Genomic DNA, 19,970 nt, shown 5'->3' with positions numbered 1-19,970 from the left:
GTGTTTGGGAAAATCCACTTCAGAAAAACATTCACAGTAGATTTCAATCTATCATTCAGGTGACACGAGTTTGCAGGCCATGGGGGAACTGCTTGTGGTCTCATATGAAGATTTGATGTTATACACAGGAGCTTATTACCACACACTGGAATATGTATGCAGACTATATTTTCACACTTTGACTATTGCTGTTAATCTTCAACTTGGTTTTTTTTTTGGTAAAAAAAACTTAAATATTTTTAAAATGAACAGGCATAGTCCTAATTTTAGGAGCTTGGAGCAAAACATATAGAATAGAAATAATTATGCTAATAAAAATGAAAGGAATTTTTGCCTTCAATATACAAGCAACCCTTATGAATGTTTGCACTGTCCTTTTGTATTTGTCAGTGTAGCTACGTGTAGCTCAACTATAAAAAATATCCATTCTGTTGCACCAATGGATGCACCCTCACGATACATTGCATCTAATGCTTAGATACTATTTCCAACTGTGCATCAGACACTGAAGGACAAAGTGGGAGGTGTCTATGTAAGCATGAAAAGCAAGGGGGAAGGATTTACAGGAATTTTCATTGCTGCAATCATAATACTATATTTTAGAGAATAGCCCCCTAATGTAGAGTCCGGGGTGTGTGTCTCAAAATGTGTGCACAGTTCTGGTGAAATATTTCCAAATTTGGTGAGAACTTGGAACTGTCACATTCAAGATATGGAAACTCCTCAGTCATTTTCATTGCTCTTCTCCTCCCCTGCCCCACAACAGCAACTGTACCTACGTTGTCCCAAATTTCCCACCCTTTCTTCTATAGCCCTTTCCCAAACTCCTTGAAAACAAAAATCCCTTCCTTCAACTACAGCAAAGAAATGAAAAATATACAACAAACTGTATACTTAAGCAAGTTCCAGAATTTGGAAGTGCCCTCTAACGCTTAATTGTCTGAGTGTCAGAGTACCACAATACATCTTCATCACAAATACAGTGCCCTCAGTCACATTAGACTGAAATGCCTTAACACAAAAACTTAAAATATAAACCCCCCAAATGCAGTACATTAAAATATACATAATTTTCAATTCCATTGTAATGAAATCCATGATGTACCGTCTCTTTCTTTTTGCTAATTCACTTTGAGACTTCCTCAGATGTGAGAAGTGTCAAACGTAATAAACTACACTAACTCTTAAGAGATATGCATTATGTTAAACTTATTAAAACTGTTTTAATTTGTTAAGAGCACTGCATTTTTTTGGAAGTTCAACTGCATATGCAAATTCTGTACAGCTGCAAAAACATTCTTGTACAACATCTCAGATTTCCTAACACTGTCTCCAAGATGCAGATCTTGCCCCAAATGCATCATCACATTTTCCATATTCAACTTATGCTAACCACTGCTTTTCCCATATATTGTTTATTCACCAGTGTCTGTTTAGCACTTATGCTTTCTTATGCTTCAATATCTGGGTTTTTTAAGTTAAATGTTTCCACTGAGAGACATTGGTGAAATTAAAATTTTGCTTGATAATGAACAATGCAGCAATGTTAAACAAGGCTTTATGTGCATTATGTTTTTCTCACCTGCATTGTGCTTTGCTAAGTATTTGTCTTTGTATTGCTTCTTTTTCTTTCCAAACCAAGTACAGCTTGCCTGCTGCTCTTGTTTAGTCTTCTCCATAGCAATACAAGCCACTCGCCTTGTAGGTGAAGAGGAAAAAACTATCAGCTTGTTACTAAAGATTACTTTTTAAATGAAACAATGTTAATATTTATCTTTAACATAATCTCTCCCACCCACTTTTTTTTTTGCAGGACAGATTAAAATTCACTTTCCAGCTTTCACATTGGAATTTTTGATGACCCTTTTCAAAGCACCAACTCCTTGTTTACCACACCAGCAGCCACCATGGAGTCAAATGAGTTCTTGCTGCTTTAAAAGATAGCTGCAGCTGCTGAGAGGAGCTAAGGCAGGGGCAAAGCAGCACTTTTGACAGCTGTGGCTCTTTTCATCTGTCACAGCACAGGGCATGGCAGAAGGTACTCCAGTTCTCAAAGCCTCTCATCCTGCCATGGCTACAAATTGTCATGATTGATGGTGGGAGGGAGCTCCTGGGGCAACTCTCATGAATACAGTCCTCCAATAGCAGGGTGGTCTGTAAACCAAACTTAAATTACATGACCATCATAGTCTAAACACAAAGGAAGGCCTTGATTTCATTTGCATCACCCAAAGCTGGATGGACTGCTGCTTAATCCATAGTGGTCCAGTTTGTTCCACCTGGTCATTTAGTGCAACATCAGCCACAATTTGGGTACAGAGTAGATCTCTGATCTCTACAGTGGTAGCCTTCCTTTTAGTAGATAACCAGTACAGACTATATTCACATATAGGATAAGGCTGAGACTGAGATTTTATCTTAGAGACTTCCTAATTACAGACCTGGTCTTCAGGCTTGCTATTATCAAGCCTTTAGCAGGAACTTCATGGCTGCTATGACAATCATTTGGCTATGCTGAAGTGTTTCAAACCCAGATAATGGCCTAAGATTATATGATGTATTCTGCTACAGAAGTCGAACAAGTATGATTTCGGAAGCTGCCTTGGTGGGGTGCTGAATAACAACTACATATAAGTTGCTCTGAGCTCCTCAGAGGAAGACTTGGGTATAAATTTAATTAATTAGAAACACACACATAGAAGGCAGGATACACTCCAGATTAAGTGTTCTGTAGCGTCCTAGATTTAGATAGTCAGGGTATGAGGGTATTATTGTAATACTGTACATTTTTTCATGAATTGACCACAACCTTATGTAGGCTGATGGATCCTTTGGATTACAGAATTATTTGGAGGATTTATCCATTGACACTACAGGTCACTCTGGTGACAGAATGGTTGATATATGAAATCAAAAGTTGAGTATGGCTCTGATGCCGTGGCAGCTAGGCATTCTCTTCTCACATTTTTGTAAGGTGCTACTCCTTGGTAACTGAATTGCTAAGAACCTTAAAGCAGCAGGGAAGGCAACTTAGTGCAAGCAGTGTAAGATTCAGGCCAAATCAAACTAAACACAACACAGATGCCATTTGAAGGTTATGCCATGGGAGTGAAACAAATGCCATGCTGTCTGGTGGAGCTCTTCTACGTAGGCAAGGGGCTGTTGCCTTCTCTGGTTGGTCACTTATGTGAACTAACTGCAGTTTGTTATAGACTTGCTTTGCAAGGGATTTTGCAGAAAAACATTGCCTCCAATCTGATCTGGACACTGCTACTATATGATAGTATCCAAACAGAGTCACTGAAAGTATCCTCTTATCACATTTGTCCGATGTCAACATGGTGTATGGGAAAATGTTAGCAACCATTTACACTAAGAGGAAGAGCAGCTTGTTGAATGGAATTACCAGTACATTTTTAAAATAGAGAAAGCTGCTGCCGCCTCAGAAGACAGCAGTGATGAAAGCCCTCTGAAGGCTAGTGTATAAGCAGATAATTTATATAGCTACTATCTAGTGTCTAATCTCCCTATTATTTTAAAGGTGGGGGGGGGGAAATGGTTGCTGAATCACACAACTCTCCCCAAACAATTTCAGTTTGGTTTAGTAGACCTGGCAGTCAATCTAGCCAAGGAAGGGGAAATGCAACACCATCTTCTTTTATTTCCTAGATTTCTCAGAGGCTTTTTGCTTTTCAGTTGTTTTTGTTAGCTTTTGTTCTGGTTGTAGTTTTGGTTCTCAGAGGATTTTGACATGTTTAATCATAAATTTCTCATGGACTGTCCATAGCACTTGTTCAAAATATCAATGAGAAAGCGTCGTGGCAGCACTCATCTGCCTCTTCACTGAATTGTTGATAGAAATGATTATGGAAGGCATATTTTAGTTTGTGAGGCGTCATATCCAATGGAATGGGTGTTCACCTTGTTGTGAGACACGGCGAACACCCATTCCGTTGGAAACGACGCTCCACTCCCAAAACTACACTTCAGGTAAGACCAATTGTTCTTTTCTTTGTCACAAAGAGGCTGCCTGAATAAGTTCCACAGGGACTGATCTTATCACTGCAGTGTTACCACCACTTATCTCTCCCAGGAGTAGTCTCAGGGTATATGTGCATGTTCTTGCTGTAACAGTGTATGTGTGTTTTGAGTGCTAGACTGCATGACCAATCTAATTGACTAAATCAAACACCTTTTTTGCCAGAAAAAAGGGAACAAATGTTTCAAATAGTAAACACATTTTGACACACCAATTTCTTTTAAATTACAGACATATTAATTTTATAAAATTCCAAACATACCATTCCTGAAGCTCAGGAGAAGGAATGAGGCCTGCAGTTCCATTTTTTGAATTCTCCAGTTTACCCTGCCACCAATTGTGATCATCTTTGCTAATAATCTGGATAATATCACCAACTCTAAATCTGATACCAGCTTCTTTGCAGGGAATGAGGTCATCCTTTGCTGGGTCATATTCAAATTGTGCTCTTACATATATCTATAAAATAGGAGATTGTGAAGACAATGTGATGTTAATATGGTTAGAACTGATAGGTGAAATGTTACTCTATAATCTAACTATCACATGCTGTTTGCATCCAGGCTTAGGAAGATACCAGTATTAGACATAAGAATGATGACTGAAAACAAAACAGAAAAAGCTATAAAGAACTGTGATGATGATTTTGATGAAGCCTTTAATTGGAGTGCTTTAACATTCCATTGAAACTTTGAAATGCTACTTCACCTCTTTGTCTGTTTGCATTAAAATATTGTTACTAGTTACTCAAAATATGAAATAGAAATATGTATAACTTAATGGACATTATCTTAACTAACAAAAACTTTAATTCAGAAGATGAAGAATAATAATGTACATAGTGCATCTTTACTATGTGCTTCCTGTGTTCTAAATCTTTCATTTTTATGCATGTTAAGATTCCATTTGACCCAGACCCTGGAGGAAGAGGATTGGGACCCCACGGCGAATCCCACCCCAACTGAAGACCTCAAGCAACTGACAGAAAGCCAGTCTATAAAGCCCTGTTTCAACGATTCTCAAGTCCTGTCTTAATCCTCAGTTCTCCCTCATGCGCCTCCAGGAGTCATGATGGCTGTAGACAAGAAGGACAGAGTCATAGAAGGAATGCCTAATTTTGCTGTCAGATGGCCAGGGGTCTACTGAGAGGAGGAATTAAATATATACTAATTTAAAATCTGGAATTCTTGGTTGTATTTTCCCAAGTCTTAGATTTATTTTTTTTAAACAAAGATGCTACTGTTCTTGAAATTGATGAGTTTGAAATAATTTGTTCAAGTGATGTTATGGAATGAATTGCAAGCAGACAATACAGGATGCAAACAATTTTTTTGAGAAGCATATCACTAAAAACATTAAGAGCAACCATTTAAGGAAAAAAGACATTAGAAGTAAGACACCTGCTAGACAGGCAGTTGGACCTTTGGAAGACAGGAAAGTTAAAGATGTATTAACAGGAAGAAAAGGAAATTGTGAAGAAGCTGAATGAATTCTTTCCATCTGTTTTCACTGTGGAAGATGTAGGACAGATCCCTGTAGCTGAACTAACTTTCTCAGAAAGGGAATTTGAGGAACTGTGCCAAACAGCGATGACAAGAGATGAAATTCTGGGTCTTATTGACAAATTAGAAACAGACAAATCACTGGACCCAGATATCATCCATTTTAGGAGTTCCTAAAGAACTCAAACATGAAATAGCTGATCTAACAAAAATCTGTTAACAGCTCCAAGATCAGCCTCTGTACTTGAGGACTGGAAAGGACCAATATCACTTCTGCAAGGGTACATTCTGTCTAACTTAAAAGTTATTTGAGAGTGTCAGTAATCATACGGAAAGACTGATCTAGGCTATATTGCATACTTGGGACTTTCAAAAAACTTTTTAATGGAATTTCTCCTCAACGTAATCTGAGTACTTTTAGCAGTCAGTCATGGGATGAGAGGACAGGTCTTTTAATGGACCGGTACCTGGCTGAACAGTAACAAGTCAAGCAGGAAGAAGAGTGTAGGAAAATAAAAAAGGACAGTTCTCACAACAACAGGATGTGAGGTCCCCCAATATTGGGACCAGTGCTTGTTTTAACTTTGTCATGATGTAGTGTTCCAGGTGAGTAGCAAAGTGGCCAAGTTTGTTCAGGGTGGTAAGAACAAACAGTGAGGCACTCCAAACAGATATCTACTCAAACTGGGTGAATGAGCATTAAAATGGGAAATGAAACTGAGGGTAAGCAAATGTAAAGTGAAGCACATTGAGACAAAAAACAATTGCTTCTTTGTAATATCTGAACCAGGCTCTAGATTGGTGTTTGAATGATGTGAGTGGGCTGCATGAGGGCACATAAACAGAGTTCAAATCCTATGTCTATTCCTGGACTGAGATAGCTTGGCCACTGTGGGTATGGTCCTGGTACCCAGAAGACTGGACTACTACAGGGTGCTCTATGTGGGGCTGCCCTTGAGCTTCGTCTGGAATCGGCAGATGTTGCAGAATATAGATGCTAGGTTGCTGACTGGGACAACCTGTTTACACCACATAAACCTCTGCCACGGTACTGCACTGGCTGCCAATATGCTATTAGGATCAGTTCAAGGTTTTGCTTTTAACATTTAAAGTCCTAAACAACTTGCCTCACGCCATATATCCCTGCCTTGGAACTACACTCCTCAGATAGAGCACTACTAAGAGTATCACATGCCCCAGAGGTGAGATTGGTACGCAGTAGAAACTAGGCTTTTAGTGTTGCAGCTCCAGCCCTTTGGAATCAGTTACCATTTGAAATCAGACAAACACCTAGCTGTTTTTATATTTAACTAAAGGGAGTTTTGTTTTAAAAGGCTTTTCATGAAATGTGACCCAGCCATTTTGTGCAATAACAACTCTAACTACAGAACTGGTTTTACTGTCCTTTGTTCATGGTGTTTGTAATATTTTATATTATTTTATGGTATACCACTTCAGTAACTTTTTGTTGTGAAGCAGTTTATAAATCTGCAATAAATAAATAAATAAATAAATAAATAAATAAATAAATTCATTCTAAAGGTATCACCAAATATTATCAGGATACCTGAGTAATAATCATAAATAAAAAATGTCCAGCTTGTAAGAACTGTCCCTTAATCACCCCTTCCTCAGCATAATGAAACTTAAGAAAATCCAATATTTATTAAGACCAAAATACTCAAGAATGTGCAACTCCTACCACACATGAAAAACTTATGTATAGTAAATGCCTAAATATTAGTTTCAGGGCAGCAAACGACAACCATGAAGATGCAATGAAAATGAAACATTAGAAGATTGATGGCATCAACACATCACATGGTCCTGAATCTAGCTACTATTAAAAAATATAATAAAAGTTGTAATAAAAAAAATTACAACTACATTTCAGGTCACGGGAAAATGGAACTACGGTGAATCAGCTAGGTGAGTAAAACACAAAATGGGAAAGGTTTTTAGAGTTAAAGTCAGCACATCAATGAATACCACATTTGAGATGGTAAGGAGCGATTGCTACAAACTAAAGGCACTAGATTAGGAAAGCTTCCATGTAGAATAGCTATTCACCTGTCGTCCTTTTGGTTGTGTTGTTGATGGCAAGTCCTGCAGAACAAAGCCAACCCAGGAAAAGAAAACTTCATTTTACTTTGAAAGCAGTCAACAGTATCAAAGCAAATAGTTAATTTGCAAGTATTAACAACAAATTTATTTTCGGAAATAATCATTTAATAGGAAAAAATGTCAAACCCAGGCTGTTTAGCAGCAAGCTGAAGAAAGCAGGTAAAAATTAAGCAGACAGAAAATGTGCTTTCAATAAGGATTCATCATCTTCAACACAAAAGCACCTGTAAGCAAAGGAGGACCCCTCTTTTAGCCTTCACGTTCTAATTATATTCCTAATGGGACAATTATATAAATTGTTTTTACAATTTGAAAGCTACTATGTATCCAGCCATTATGTCTAAATAGATTTCTAATTCATATAAATCTTAGTGTTTATACATAAACCAATTTATTCCTGTAGCTAATTACAACTGCAGTATTTTAAACAACATATAGAACAGCCTATATTGACATTAATTGAAAGTTCGCAGAAACAGATACCATTTCTCAACTTATAGTACATGTGTTAACAGCACAATTATCCAAGTATTTCTGAAGGAAGATCTGTCTACAGGTGCTTTCTAGTGTTTTACCATATATGTTCAGAGAAAAACTAATGATAAAAAATAGCGGTGTCTGCCATTATGTTTAACAGTACCTTTTTTCCTGAACATATGACTAAAAAGAAAGTACTTTGTGTTAAAGATGTGATGTTAATAGCTTGGGCTTATAAATGCAGTTTAAAGCCAGTTCCTTTTGCTTTTCATATCCAGGCAAGGCTCATATTTCACAAAAATATGTGCACATACCACAACAGCAGAGGACACACCAATTCCTTAACTGAGATAGCGGAAACCAGTACTGCAATCTACAGAGCTTTAAAAATAAAAAAATGTCCAAAACCCTCCAAATACCTGCTGTGCAAATATTTTGCTTCAAAAGACCACTTCAAAAGTTGAAAATAGAAATTAGCCTTTTCGTTTAGTTTTGAGCAAGTCAGGATGAGGGTAATGATAAGCATATTTCAGGGATGAGTGAATTTTTACATTACAGTTGAATGTAACTCATTAAAGGGATTTTAATGAGAAGATTATGTTGTCTCGTAAACCCTTGAATGAGAGCAAATGGGGAATTAGACTTCTAAGTATTCTTGATTTTATCAGCAGAACACAATTTTCTACTGAACATGTAATCATAACAGGAATGGTAGATGAGCACCAACAAGATCTGAATACTCTCTGTCTAGAAGTCTTACCGAAACAGAATTGTTAATGCTGCTATGGCCATTAGCTGGGGACTGTCTGGATGTAGAGGGGGAATCTCTCTGAAATAAGACACAAGGTTCATTATCACACAACACTATTGCAGAACACAGATATATTCATGTCAACAGTTATATCCATAGGCTTATGACCAATTATTTTGCCTTTTCTTTCCCAGTCTGCTTTCCACATCACACAATGCCAAACCACAGCTTTGTGCAAACTCTGGAAAAGAACCAAGTGGCTGCTTTGCTTCTCCCAGGTGGTCCTGATGCTATACTGTACTATACTGTGTGTTGTTTAAACCTAGTTGTAGTTTAGCTCTCTCTAGACTAATGTTAAGCTTTATCCAAGGTTCTGTCCCATGGTTTACAGTTTGAGGTTTGTCTGGGAGAGTGAAACCATGCATCCAGATTCAGATGACACACTGAATCAAGCTATGGCTTAGCTCAGCGAAACAACAGGGGAGAGCAAAATTATTACCCTCTCCTCTTCTGATGTTCATGCGAAACCATGGATTGGCTTAGCATGATGTGGAAACCAGGAGTCTCGAGTGTTTTCATACTTTTTAAATACACAATCTAAATTAATGTCTAGATTTTTAATGTAAGTGGGACATACTAAATATACATATATATGTACACACACACATATGTATGTGTGTGTGTGTGTGTGTGTGTGTGTGTGTGTGTGTGTGTAACTTGGAATGGCCTCTCTTTCATAGTATTTTGAAATCTTGGGACATAATTGAATAGAAAACCTGCTATTATCTTTCTGGTGTATATGGGGAGGCTTTCCTCCTACAATTATCTGTAAATTCTGTTGGACTTTTCATAGTCTGCAGTTCATCTGGAGGACAACATGAAGAAACATGGGTTGCTTAAAAACAATTGGAATAGTATGATATTGTTAAGGGGAGAAACTGATTTGTCTGATCCCTCCTACTCACTGATTCATCTGGTCTTGCACCCTCAATCCCTTCATGGTTTCTGCCTAAACATAGCTGCTAAGGTAAAGGTAAAGGGACCCCTGACCATTAGGTCCAGTCATGTCCAACTCTGGCCGAGGCAGCCGGCATACAGCTCCCGGGTCATGTGGCCAGCACGACGAAGCTGCTTCTGGTGAACCAGAGCAGCGCACGGAAACGCCGTTTACCTTCCCGCCGGAGCGGCACCTACTTGCACTTTTGATGTGCTTTCGAACTGCTAGGTGGGCAGGAGCTGGGACCAAGCAACGGGAGCTCACCCCGTCATGGGGATTCGAACCGCCGACCTTCTGATCAGCAAGCCCTAGGCTCTGTGGTTTAACCCACAGCGCCACCCGCATCCCAAACATAGCTGCTACCAACCAGCAAAGCAGAAGCAAGCAAGGAAATAAGGAATTGGGCCAACTCTGGATGTTCGGATATGTGAATCTGTGGTGTTTACAGTGAGGTTTGGGCACAATTCTTTACTTGTGGATTGTTGAATTTTTGCATAGCAAGTGGGCCGATAGCGGGATTTGCACGTATAATTTCTCTCCTTCACCATACTTTTTCATATCTAACTCTCAGCTTGCATTATCAGACAAGTGAGGATCGTCAACAAAATACTGCATTGTTCCTTCAGGTTCTAAAACTAATCCTCCAGCTCAGAATTCCAGGCAGCCTGAAACAGGAGCATTGCATCACTATTTTGGACTTGCTGTGGAAGTTGACATGGAAAAAAAAAAGAGTACTGTTATTTATTTATTTATTTCCATGTTCCTGAAACCTTAGCCTTCTGTGCTATACTGTGCTGAAGAGTTTGGGGCTGGGATGCCAACACAGATTTTGAGTGATCTGCTGCTATATATCGCAATATTTGGTGCCTACTGTTACCCCAGCTGGATGATCCTTTCCTCCATCACAATACAATACCATTTATCACCAAGGAGAAGGAGAGGGAGAGAAGGGAGACAGACAATTTCAAGCGCCTGCCCTTGAACTACTAGCTCTTCCCTCCCTATTAGGCCATAAATGTATGGGTTTGGGGGGGTATCCATGATGACATGTAAAACATGTTGTGAATGGCTCTCAGGAGTTCAGTTAAAGAGTAGGATGTAAATCTATTAAATAATGATCATCCAAGCTGTATTGCATGAGTTTGTGAGGTTTTTAGCTATGATGTACACCCAGTGCTTTTTTTCCTTAAAAAACTGTTTAGGGGTATTCTCATTTTCCTACTCATTGAAATACTGCCCCTCAATGAGACAAAACTTAGATTCACAAAATGTTTAGGAGTATGCATACCCCTGCGTCCCCCCAGAAAAAAAGATGTACTTAATCCTCATCTACAGGATGATGCAAGAAGTAGGGGCTTTAGCAGATCAATCCATGCCTCCATTTTCCTTTGAAAAAAACCAACAAAGCAGACCTCCAACACTCTTAACATACTCATCACTGAGTACTCAACACACTTGGTCTTTGACCGGGTCACTTGTGGCTTTTTAAAGAGCCCCTCTTTCTTAAACAACAATTTAATATACTTCTGTGTACCAAGGGAGTCCTCTGACTGTGCAGAAGGTTATTATTAGGTGCCTTACTTCATTTCCAAATCCAGAGGCATGGTATTATAAACAGTATTAAAACTGGAGTATGGTAGACAAATTAAATATTAGAATAACTGCTTCAATTGACTAAAGAAGTGACAGAATCTCTTAGAAGCTTATCTACATTCAGATACTTGGAACCTGAAGGGCTGATGACATAACCTGTCCATATAACCAAGGTAATTTCCAGAGGCCCTCTTCAGGTTGTCTGCAACTTCTGATGTGAGGTGGATGGCAACTGAGGAGAAAGACTTATTGGTTGTGATAAAAAAAGGTATCACCTTTGTGATACACCACCTTTGGAACCTATCTTCAGATAAGTTTACCTGGCACTCATTCTTTTGTGTTTTGGGTCCAGGGCAAACTCTTTTAATTTCCCCCTAAAATCTGGTTAAATTGGTTTTATGCTGCAATTGTGATTCTTTGATTTTATTCCGCTGTTCTTATTTGCTGTTTTAGGATTTTACAGATTTTATTCCTCTTACATATTTGTATAATCGTTAGCTGTCCCTGGAAATATTAACAGCAAAAGGGATGTTTGTGCATTTTGAGAAGAGGTGATATGAGTGGTGTTTAATCCTTCCTTCCTTAAACATATTTTTATTAAAGATTTCTTGGTTTACAAAAGTATGTGCAATGTCTCTTTTTTCTCCAGCTGCTAAAATCCCTAAAATCCCCTAAAATCAGTTTTTCTGCCTGGGGAGTTTAAAACATGTTTACTTCCATTTTGGACTCTGCAGTGGAAGAGATGCTTGAGCAATTAGGAGCAGAGTTGTGCAAAATGTGAAGTGTCCTCCATAATAGTTCTTAGCCCTCTAGCAAACAGAAGTGTATGGGAGATTTCCTTTCATAGAAATGAACTACCCTCAGATTAGGGGATGACAGATTTGTAGTAGCAATCAGGAATGCATTTATACCTCAATAATGTGTTTACACCTTATTAATGTTTTACAATAAACATTAAGTGCAAACAGCCAGTAATGATGTCTTCATGACTCCTTTGGTTCTACCTTTTTTTAAAACAACAAACAAACTCTAGTACAGTAAGAGATCTTGCTATTTTACTAAAGGTTGTACATTCTCCTGTAGCCAACCATACGATTTGTTATGCTTTATGTCTTTGTATCTGAGTTTTCTTACCAAATGCCAACTCAAAATTTGAAATCAGTTTAAAAAGCAAGGTGTTCCTAACATAGCTACTATTCTGAACACCTAAAATTACAAAACAACTTGCAGAACCCAATGAAGGAAACATGGATTTGACTTCTACACAATTCCCAATGTTCTGCTGTAAATAATGAAGTCAAATTTCCATTTATCCATGGAATTGTCACTTCATGCCAGGTTTTTATATGAAGGTGAAACTCACATTACTATTCTCTAGCTAAATTTCCTTCCTCTGTATATATTGTCTCATTTTCAGATAATTGCTTTTGCTACTTGCAGAAGACGGAACACATGGACCTTAGGAACAAGCCTCTCAAGCAATGGCTCATGAACTAAAGGGTGTGTTCTACCTTTCAGCATTAAGACGATGTCATGATGGTCACCAGCTCTGGGCAATATACTCTGATGTATTATGTATTAGTCAAACAGTCTATGCATTCCTTAAATGTGCACTTAATGGATGAGGAGCCTGAGGTTAGAAATTTTAGCCTATTTCAAAGTTAAGGGATGCAATATAATACTGGTTTGTAGGGCATGTGCAAACCACAGTTTGTTAATTCAGATGCGACGGCAAATTAAGGTTGACCTCTAACCAGAAGGGAAGTAGTGAATCACTATGTTCACATAATGCCAACCCATGGTTTGCCATTAGGTCCGAACCATTCTAGAGAAAGATACTGTAAGCAACATATTTTGGGGGATGAAATTTCAACACCACGTTTGAATCTAACTATTAGCCTATCTTACAGCAACTAGGAGGAGAATATTTGTTAGTTCCACGTTGAGTTTTGTTCAAGAGCACAATGTGTCAGAAACTGGCATTACAGTATAAGAAACTGAACATAACTAAAATACCAGCTGCAGCATAAAATTCTAGTAGATCATAATAAGCTTGTGCTAGGTCCTACAAAAAAAACTTGTACAAATGGAAAAACTCCTCTGGATCTTGGGATTATTTTCTTACACCATGCTTTCCTGCTAAATCAGAAACAGCCCTTCCATGCATGGAAGACGCTTTCCACTGACTGGTGGCATACCTTTGGTTCTAACCCAAAGCCTGTATTTCAGGTTTTCACAAATTTCCTGGTGCTTTTTTAAAAATGCAAAGCTTCTCCAAATAACTCAGACATGCATTTCAAGAACTTGTGTTTTGAAATTCTGAAAATTGAACTTTTTATAGATGCTAGAAGTTGAGTTTTTTTTAATGAAAAATCAAAGTGACTATTAAAAAGAACAGCAAGTAAAAAACAAAATGGGAAGAAACATAATAACAGATCTAGTTTTACTTCTGTGGATCAAAAAGCTCCAATTGTATTGTTTTAATGTAAATGAATGTAAAGCTTTGTTCTCTTTTTTATTTTATTTTGTAGGAGCAGGAGAGCTTTGACCAAGGCAGCATCTAAACATTTCCCCCCTTAAAATTTTAAGTGATTATCAAAGTCTAAAGTACACCCTGAGAGTTCTAGAAAAATAATAACTTTTTTTTTCCCAGTGCTTGACTATTGATATGTGCTTAATCATTTGCATAATGCATTTAGAGAAATAAGATTCTACTGTACACAAACTATCCTTTAAAAATCATCTTATGCTGAGGGTTAGTATTAGAGGTTGAAGCTATTTCACTGCCTCCTGCATTAAAGCAATCTTGGTATAGTTAGGTGTTTTGAAGGGCAACATCCCCTCATACTTTGTATCACTGAGTAGGTTTTATGTCTGGGAAAATGTGGGTTCCCCGCTAGCATATTCACTGCTTCTTTGATTGTTGTGAGGACTGTGATATGATCAGTACAGTTCGTAATGTGACTTGTGATGCCAACACAGGGTTTTTTTTTTAAAAAAATCTCCAGGCCATTTTGTAAGTATTACTTATCCTTCTAAAACAAAAGGTTTGGAGACTGTGCACTTAATCAACTGCACGACTCCTGCACAGGAGTGTACAACTTGTCAATGTTTTAAAATGGACAAACAGTAGCATGGCTAGCCTTCAATGCAAGATAGGCCTTTCCTTACCTTTCACATGAGTGTGGAATGTTGTGCTATTGACACAAACAAGTAATCTACATGGATGTTGCATAATGGCTTATATGTGCTTCTGGCAACTACTGAAATAAATACAATTTACTTCAAAATTAAATAATTGCCATTTTAGAATGGAAGATGATATATTTGTGTGTCTGTATATTGGCAATCTATAATATGCTACCAAAATCCACATAGGAACAACTGATACATTGAGCATGCAGTATTTTAAAGTATGACATCACTTACATAGTATTTCTCCCAGTTTGTTTGCTAAGTAGGAAAAACATCCTTCCTTAAAATGAATTTAATCAAAACAAATCTATCACAGCATATTTTATACAGGTACAAAACCCCAAACAAGCAATTAGAAACATTTTGCATGGGAGACAAGAGAGTAGAAGGCTCTTTGGTTTAAGAAGTTACATGTACTTCCTGGAAAAAAGTGTTTTAAATAGTTTTACACTTAGGCATTGCAGAATTAAAGATTATGAAACTAGAAAAAAATTAAAGAGGTAACCCAACAATAATTTAAACAGAATTATATTTAAGATCCCCCCCCCGAAGCTGTTTGGCTCATAATGTGCCACTAATTTATCTCCTTGCTAGTTTGCCTGATATCAGGATATTCCTAAACTTTTCAATCTTTTTTTAAATGTACAGTTTAAAATCCATTAACCACTTCCCACTTTTTGGAAGTATTGCAAACTGTGTTATATTCCTAATTACAGTTTTCTTTTAATATTTTTGAACATACATAATTTTCTTTGGCTAGATGACCCCCCCAAAAATTCGTTCTACCCATGCCTCATTACAATTATGAATTGCAAAAAGAATCCAAGTTAAGCCAGTGTGAATTTCTACTTCTTACAACTAACAGTGATTATATGGAACTGTGGGCTTTGGATATAAAGTATTAAAATCATGAAATAATTATCTGTGATTTTGAAAAGGGCTGGTTTTTCTTACAACTTCATTTCTCATAACTGAAATCTTCTCCTTCTCTTGATTCTTCTCACTCTTACAAGGCATTTGATCTGCCATACTGCTGCCAGTTAGATAACTCTAACCCAAAAAGTCAGCATTTTCAACAGGAACAAACTTTATAAATCTACCCTATGTACCGTATGTTAGAACATTTACTTGTCTCATGAAATAAGTTATCCCATGAAATAAAACTGGTACAGCATTGCTTACTCCTGACAAAGCCAAACATCTATTTAATTTCTATCATAAGTGAGAAGTTTCATGATTGTACTTCTCACTAGGTACTAGAGACAGAAATTTCTCCTAATGTATCAAATATAAATAATTATTTTCCCATTTTTCCCAATATCAGTGATTCTTCAGCCATCTGGTGCTTTTGTTTTACTCTGGCTAAATTGCTGGATTAAAGGATATCATAAATGAAATATATCATACACCCCAATGACTAATTCATTTTCAACATTCTTTTCCTATTTATCTATGTAACTTTTATCTCTTCATTGAGTATCTTGCCCTTTGGCCACATGGTTATCCTTTTTATAATAAACAAACAGGAATTCCCCCCATTAACCGATAATCATAATCCTGCTAAGGATTTACAATTTACTGATCTTTTTGCTAATTTATATATCCTCTGTGATGTTTAATATTTTCACTAGATGCAATATATTGGGCTGTTGGCTTGATTGGTTTGTTTCTACATACTAGAACATCTACATACGAAATGTTTCCCTTTTTCTATTTAGAAGCTTCTCTTTCATTCTCATATTTTAAAAAACCCTGCCGCTACAGCGTGTTTCTTTTTAGTATCATCCTTCTGTCTCTGTCAGTGATTTGCTATAGTAGTTTAAACATTTTAACTCCTTGAGAAAAAACAGACCATGCCTTCTGAATTTACTTTGTTTTACAGTCCTCCTGAACATACCATCTTATTCACTGCACTAAAAAACTTACTTAAGCCTGCTTTTTACCACCCAATGTCCCAATTATGCCTAAAATAAAGCAGGAAATAGTACAAGTCCTTTTTCATATTATAGGCTGTTAGGGAGCATTTAATGAGCTGATGTAATGAATATGAGAGAAGGACGACACAGTAGGTAGGTAGCGCTACTCCTCTGTTCCGTTATCTTTGTTGTAAAATTGGTGTGCGTGATCTAACAGCACAGGCAGAAACAATTTCCCAGAAAGCAATAACATTCAGCCATCAGCAGGCAGTTAGGTTATAGGAATGAGAAGAAAGAGAATAATTCATTAAATTCATTACCTCACATGAAGAAGACTGGGTGCGATAACTTGGCACAATCTTGAAGGTGATACTACCTCGCATTTCCCTCTGGAGAAAGTGAAATACATTTTTTAAAAACAAAAAACACAACAGAACACTCGAAACCATCTAATATTTCAAGAAAATAAAACACCTTAGGGCTTCAGCAGTTCTTTCAGAAATTCACGTTCAGAAATAAAATAGAAAATATGGCAATCATGTGGCTGTATTTCAAACCAGATGCACCTGTACTGTTCACTTGTACGCATTAGAGGTCTTCAGAAATCAGCAAGAAATCACAAACATTTTGAACCTGCAAGCTGCTTCTCTCTTGGTCATTTCAACCTTTTCTCCTTGTCATTTCCTGACTTACTTTAGCAACAAAGACATGCGACTATTTTTCAATTCACAGGTTAAATTCAAAGAAAATAATTTTGATATACCGGTAGCATAAAATTTGTTATACTGAAGATTGAAAAATAGAGAGTGGCCTTGAATACTGAAACACCAACATTAAAAACTCTAACCTAAATTAACCATTATTATAAGGTGAAACCTGCCGCTTGATGCAGATTTTATAATTATTATTTATTTTCATAGCATGCAAAGGCTTGTCATAATCCATTATTTCTTTAAAAACAACAATGAAGCTAAATTCAAAGAATGGGATTATTTTATGAACAACAAATGCAGGCATACAAGCAGAAGATAACAACAAGGATAATCAAATCTTACAGATGAAAGCTGCTTAATAGAATGCTTTGAAAATAACTTCCTTCCTGTGCTTAGTATTACTATTTAGATTGAGTTAAGTGTTTTATATAAAATGCATCTCCAGCCCTGAATAGAATGTGTAGATTAAATTTACACAACAAAAGACTGACAAGTGTCTGATCAACTTCTACAACAGCGATCATTGAAGACACAATATGTTTCATTACTGTTTTCATGAAAGAAAGAACGGTGTCACTGAACATTTTCAACTTCTGCTCCTTACCCTAACACACACACAAGTTATTTGTACAAACTTAAAAGGACAGGATCAGAATGGTCAGTACAATTTTCAGGAGCATTACTTTTCAATGGAAGAGAAAAAGAAGATTTTTTAAAAGACAAATGTTCTAATTTTGTCATTATGAGTACCCCTAAATCAAGTGCTCTCTCTCTCTCTCTCTCTCTCTCTCTCTCTCTCTCTCTCTCTCTGTGTGTGTGTGTGTGTGTAGTACAAGCCATCCCAACTGAAACACTTAGTTAGGGCTTATTCACGCTTACCTTTCCACTGTTATTTCAAGGCACAGCCACGATTTAAAGCTCTGTGTCCGAGCACCCCCCTTTTGCTTTGGAGCTTTCCCCATGAAAATTCTTTCTTTAAAGCTCAACTGGAGCAAACAGCAATCCATGGGAAACCTCAATTGATGTTTGCTTCGATTCAGCTTTAAAGAGCAGGTTTTCATGCAGGAAGCTTGGGACACACCCACCCTCCCTTGTTCGGACATGGAGCATTAAAATGTGGACCTGCGCCTGCAAAGAGCAGGACAAAAGGTAACTGTGGATAAGCCCTCAGGGACAGTAAATATCTTGTCCCACTTTAGTTGGTAAGCAAATCTGAAGAAGAGCGGGGAAAAGACCACAAATGCTTTGAGGCCTGAAGTTAAGCTTGCAAAGAATTATCTCTTGAAAAAACAGCCCCCAAACACTGTCAATTAATGGTGATAGGTGATGGGGAAGCAAAGCTCACAACGCTGGACTCCATTATTTTAAGAAGCAAATTTAAGTTTTTATTCATCAATTGAAGTTAGATAAATCAGATGCATAATCATTTGCATACTTACAAGCATTTTTTGCAGCTGTTCCACCGTTTGATTTGCTACACTGATTCCATTTATTTCCCGAATTTCATCACCCACATGAAGCGTACCTGTAGAAGCAGGAAAGCAGTATGGCATTGTGTAACAGAAGCATCAAATCCCAAAGAGAAAAGGATTGGCAGTAAAAGGAGTCATACATGGAATAATATTAAACTACATCAACATACCAAATATTAACATCAAAAATATTCTACTTTCATTTCTCTTATTCAACACACACTACGTGTATCAATGGATTTTCATACTCTTATGCTTTTAATGCACATCTTTTTAAATTAAATGTATAGATTGTTTTTTGCTCAAAGAACTTAAAGTGGTTTCTAACAATCATAAAATGATACAAATATTAAAACTTAATACAATTTAAAATCAGATCTATACTGAGCAGTAAATGCAAGGATGGCAGAAGAGAGAGAATGTAACACACACCAGAAGAAGAAGAAGAAGAAGAAGAAGAAGAGTTTGGATTTGATATCCCGCTTTTCACTACCCGAAGGAGTCTCAAAGCGGCTAACATTCTCCTTTCCCTTCCTCCCCCACAACAAACACTCTGTGAGGTGAGTGGGGCTGAGAGACTTCAGAGAAGTGTGACTAGCACAAGGTCACCCAGCAGCTGCATGTGGAGGAGTGGAGACACGAACCCGGTACCCCAGATAATGAGTCTACCGCTCTTAACCACTACACCACACTGAAACATAATAATAATAATAATAATAATAATAATAATAATACCCCAACCATCTGGCTGGGTTTCCCCAGCCACTCTGGACGGCTTCCAACCAAATATTAAAAACACAATACAACATTCAACATTAAAAACTTCCCTAAACAGGGCTGCCTTCAGATGTCTTTTAAAAATAACATAGTTGCTTATTTCCTTGACATCTGATGGGAGGGCGTTCCACAGGGCAGGCGCCACTACCAAGAAGGCCCTACCCATAAAATGCTGTAGGAAGCACACCATGCACAAGCTATTGGAGGTGGGCCCTTGGCTGCAGTCCAGTTAGCTCAAATCTTAATGAAGCCTTACTCATGGCTCTGGTTCACAAAATATAGTACAAAATCAAACTTTGCATTATATGTTGTTTCTTGAAGCATTTCTATGCTTCAGGTATAGCAACAGGACTTGCTGAAGCAGAGAGGTATGGGACCATAGCCACTGAACAATTCCTAGCACCAGGTACTTTG

General features: G+C 37.4%; 1 protein-coding gene across 11 annotated transcripts in view; it reads right to left on the bottom strand.

Annotated features, from left to right (window-relative positions):
- The window catches only part of CASK (calcium/calmodulin dependent serine protein kinase), a 121,499-nt gene that overhangs the window by 12,759 nt on the left and 88,770 nt on the right, over positions 1-19,970 (bottom strand). For 3 of the 11 annotated variants that reach the window (XM_033147136.1, XM_033147135.1, XM_033147137.1), the window contains 7 exons: positions 18,747-18,832; positions 16,915-16,983; positions 14,913-14,936; positions 8,903-8,971; positions 7,612-7,647; positions 4,302-4,498; positions 1,583-1,698 (listed from right to left, as the gene is read on the bottom strand). In XM_033147136.1, coding sequence (XP_033003027.1) covers positions 1,583-1,698; positions 4,302-4,498; positions 7,612-7,647; positions 8,903-8,971; positions 14,913-14,936; positions 16,915-16,983; positions 18,747-18,832 — 597 coding nt within the window. The remainder of the gene's footprint in view (positions 1-1,582; positions 1,699-4,301; positions 4,499-7,611; positions 7,648-8,902; positions 8,972-14,912; positions 14,937-16,914; positions 16,984-18,746; positions 18,833-19,970) is intronic. The other 8 variants (XM_033147138.1, XM_033147140.1, XM_033147143.1 and 5 more) reach the window with 5 other exon arrangements.

This window comes from Lacerta agilis, chromosome 4 (genome assembly GCF_009819535.1).
Source record: "Lacerta agilis isolate rLacAgi1 chromosome 4, rLacAgi1.pri, whole genome shotgun sequence".
Lineage (NCBI taxonomy): Eukaryota > Metazoa > Chordata > Lepidosauria > Squamata > Lacertidae > Lacerta > Lacerta agilis.
Note: the sequence above shows the minus strand (reverse complement) of the source record. Positions and strands in the feature narration are given on the sequence as shown.